General features: G+C 35.2%; 1 protein-coding gene across 1 annotated transcript; it reads right to left on the reverse strand.

The window, feature by feature from the left end:
- Positions 1 to 620: 620 nt before the first annotated feature.
- Positions 621 to 4,167, reverse strand: LOC120075021 (serine/arginine-rich splicing factor SC35-like). The gene is made up of 8 exons (XM_039028158.1): positions 3,979 to 4,167; positions 3,805 to 3,883; positions 3,612 to 3,691; positions 3,438 to 3,504; positions 3,263 to 3,334; positions 2,132 to 2,335; positions 1,067 to 1,238; positions 621 to 953 (listed from the first exon to the last, which is right to left on the reverse strand). Exons 1-8 carry the CDS (start codon positions 4,052 to 4,054, stop codon positions 948 to 950), a joined length of 756 nt encoding a protein of 251 aa, XP_038884086.1. The 5' UTR covers positions 4,055 to 4,167; the 3' UTR covers positions 621 to 947.
- Between the last annotated feature and the right edge of the window lie 294 nt (positions 4,168 to 4,461).

Below are 4,461 nucleotides of genomic sequence, written 5' to 3' on the forward strand. Positions count from 1 at the left end.
ATCTCGATTGAGTTACCTTATTGAGTGGGCAAAACTCATCTCACTAGAGTGATGGAATGCTTTGAGTAGGATGGATCCGATCCCATCCCATAAAATGGTACAATTTTTTAGGCTGAATTTTTTTATATACAAAAAAAAAAAAGAAAAAAAAAAAAGAGAACTATTAGGACCAATGCAATAGAGGAAGCAGGAAACAAATTTTGTTAAAAGAAGAAAGAAACAATAAGAACATTTCAAAGTATTAAATAAAATGTATGTCTACAGAGATGTCTATCAATGTTGATGAATATTGAGATTTTTCTAAATGATGGGGAAAAATTCTTTAAAAAAATTATGTGGACTAGGAACTAGTTTTAGAAGTTCATTGACTTGTTTGGGACTTTTAAAACAACAAGACTAAATAACTCAACTCATAAAATTCTTAGGATCAAACGTGTAATAGATTAATAATTATCAAAAAGATATATCAAAAGGCCTTTTTATTACCTACCTCTCTAGGGGGAAAAAAATTACTGTGAACACACAATGACCAACTTCTTCCATTATTGTATCTAAATCAATCAATCCAACCATAACGAAAAAATATGGGATGAATAAGGATCCAAAAAAACGAGATACAATGCAGAAGAATCAATTCATAATCATTATACATCTGAGTAGGTCAAAATCAAACACTGAGAAGACTCATATTTTGCATGTAAATAGTACAGATACTACTTTGAAGAAATCTAAAAAAGAAAAACGAACTCGTAAACTAATTAGGAACAGGATCCTACATGTCTATCTTGACATCCAAGCCAGTCCTTGGAGTACAAAAAAAGGCAGATACAATTGTGCAAAATATCCCCTCTGGGATGCCAATGCTTGTTCCCATCATAGAATGCATATATAGTTTCTAAGATCACCAATGCCTTAGCTTGCATAAATTACTCTATGGCTTGTACAGATCATTCCTGCAGGCATATTTTAGCTATTACTAGACAGACACCAGAAGTCTTTTTGGTAATATAATCATTTGAAACAAGCAATAAGCAGTAAGCATGGTAGGTTTATCATTGAAACTCACATCTGCATCCGATCTAGCAGGAGATGGACTTCGAGAATCAACTGGTTTATCATCTGATGAGCCATTATCTCGGCTTGGCGAATGTTCGTCGTCACTTCTACCCCTAGGTGGTGGTGTCCTACGTGGAGATATGCTTCTCCGAGTATCAGGGGAACGTCGGGTGGGCGACATGCTGAATCAGTATAAAACCAATTTCCAATTAGAGTACAGACCCACAAAAGAAAATTGAGAAGAATTATAATGGATGACTAGGAGGAGCTTGCTGGGTTCATGGCAATGTGAGATTTCTGTGAAGTTAAATGAAAAATGTGTTTGGATAGGCCCGAGAAACTAAAAATAGAATTCCTTATAATGTTAAGGTTACTGATTTTGAGATATTATAATGGAGAAGTTATTTAAAAAAAAAATGAAATAAATAAAATATTGATAACAAGAAATTGATAAAAACGTGAGCACAGGAGTTGTTCAAAAGCTGTTTTCAGGAACAGTTTGTCCGTTCATTTTTCAAAGTTTTTTTTTTTAAAAAAATTAAATAAATGGTAGTTTCAATTTTGTAACAATTAGTCATTGAACTTTAATAAGTAACAATTTGGTCTCTACACTTCACAATTTGTAACAATTTAATCCCTATTGCAAAAAACATTATAAAGATTTAATGAAACCTCTTACACATGTAGGTTCACAAACTGATTAGGGATCAAATTTATTTTGTAAACTATAAAGACTAAGTCATTAGTGGATAAAAATTGACAAATAATTTTAATGAAATTTTTTACAATTGGGATTAAATTGTTACAAAATAAAAGTTCAAAGACTAACTTGTTACAAATTTGAACACACGTGACTAAATCATTACAAACTAAAGTACAAAGACTAAATTGTTACTTCTATAAAAGTTTGAGGTCCAAGAGAAGAAGAATTTCCAGCTGAAAATACTCCTTTTGTGCAAATACCAGAGTAAATGATGCAAACCATAAGAGGATGGTAACTAGTACCCACGCCAACGTTGGAAGGCCTTGAGACTATCCGACAAAAGAGTTAAAAGTTAAGAATGTATTTGTGTACCTTCTATCAGAATGGCTAGCACTACGCCGCTCATCATCATCTCTTCCCCTTCTACGATCTTTACTACGGTCAGGACTAGCACTACGACTCCTACTACGATAGCGTTCTCTCTCACTTCTGTGGGGTCTATCACGATCATATCTCTCCCGGCTTCTACTGCGACTTCTTCTCCTGTAATCCCTATCCCTAGGGTCATCGCGGTGCCTGAAATGTTTTTGCAATCCATAAGAGAAGAGTAGAATAACCAGCTTGCAACAATGAGATTACAACCAACTGCCTGTAATGATAAGAAATTCCATTTAAGACAAGTCTTATTAACCATCCGTTTCTTCAAGCAAAAGACTAGAATAAAAAAAATCAATCTTGCCATGCCCATTTGATAACCAACATCTCGCACCCATTCACATATCAAACTAGTTCAGGAAGAACTGTAATCCACCAGTCTAAAACATTCAGACCAGCTTATTTCCATCACTCTTTTTGTTTATATCTTCTCTGCAATCCACAAAATCTATGACATGGATTCAAGAGACTAATGACCGGACTTTGTATTACCACGAAATTTAGGTAGGTGAAATAACGAGGCAATACCAGAAGCAATTACATTTAAGAACCAACTAGAGAAATAAAAAAAAGACTTTCTAGAATTTCCTAATTGCATGATGCAACATACACTATACAGCACTGTCATTTCAGGACTCCTACATGCATCAGACGTTAAGTGAAGGAATAGTACAAATCATATCCTTATAGTTTGTCTATTTTGTAAAATGCCTCAGTTTCAATTTTTCATATTGTTTGTAATATAAAAAAATCAAGTCCTTACGTTAAGATTAACCATTTACTAAATTAATACACATACCTAATTCTATGTGTAACCATATACACCAATTCTACTAGAGCAGAGAAAAAGGATGCAAGTCATCAGCCTGATTGAACTACCAAGGAAATTGCATCCATAACCAGAGAAGATAGCATTACCTCTCTCACTCTAAATGACTATGCAGGAGAGTACAAATTTTTGTTTGGATTCACAATTACATAAAGGTAATTCAATTACCTCAAGAAAATATAAAATTCTTCACCAGAGCTCTGATACGAGTTCAGATGCATTTAGACAAGGACTCTCACCTTGAACGTGGACTGCGGCTCCTTGACCTTCCCCTTGTCTTCGATGATGATTCCATTACTCTCCCCTTACGACTGATAAAAACCAAAACTCAAGAATCAAGACATACTTCCTTCTGAGCCATTAAGTATGACAAATTACTTACAAAAGCATTTAAAAAAGTTATTATAAACTCACATTTTCTCAGCATTAGGACCGTACTTAGCGAATTGAACCATAATTTCTCTGCCATCCAACATTCGTCCTAGATAGCAAAGTAGAAACCCAAATTGATTTCCCATAAAAACAGCAGCAAACTTAAATTGAAAAAGCTCAAGCTTAATGTGAGTTTTCGGTCGAACTGAAGCTGACCATCAAGCTTGTCAATTGCCTTCTGTGCTTCATCCGCATACTTATATCGAACAAATGCAAATCCTCTGGAATCCCCAGTCCTAAGAACAATCACCCACCAACCCACCAACCCACCAACCAATTACGCAGTCTAATTCATAAAAAATCATGAAAAAGAAGATTAAAACACGACGGCAAGAGAAAAGAAAGAAACCTGCGGTCTCTGGGGATGAAGACATCGACAACCTTTCCATACTTATCGAAAAGGGGGTAAAGATCATCGGCGGTGGTTCCTGAAAAACAAGAAAAGGGGGGCAAGAAATTAAAGATGCGACCAGAGGGAAAGAGATGAAGTTGAAGATAAGAGAAGATTAGGGGTCGGAGATACGGAAAGTGATGTTGAGGACGAGAAGGGAGTAGGTATCTCTGATATCGGGAGGGCCGGATCTTCCAAAGTGCGACATTTCCCTCTGCAATTAATGGAATTCGGCTATGGAGAGAGTGGTGACCAGCAACGGCGGCGGATTCAGGGCTCAACCTCAACTAGGTCTCTAATGGAAGAAGAGATTCTAATAATTTTTATGTATTTCTTGGCAAGTCCATCAGTTTAACTAAAATTGATATTTGGTCCTTACTTTTAAAATAAAAGGGTCCAAATCAATTTCACTACTTTCACCTACTAAATTGCGAGTTTAGTTCCTATTAGATAGGAAATTTAGAGTTTAGGGCTTATTCAATACAGAATTAAAATGTTTTTGCTCTACATTTAATTTTTACTATAGTAAATTCGGTAGTTTACCATAGATTGAACTCAGGATAGTTAGTACCTTTTATTAAATGCATGTGATTATACCTTTTTTACCATCTTCCA

Source organism: Benincasa hispida, chromosome 4, assembly GCF_009727055.1.
Source record: "Benincasa hispida cultivar B227 chromosome 4, ASM972705v1, whole genome shotgun sequence".
Lineage (NCBI taxonomy): Eukaryota > Viridiplantae > Streptophyta > Magnoliopsida > Cucurbitales > Cucurbitaceae > Benincasa > Benincasa hispida.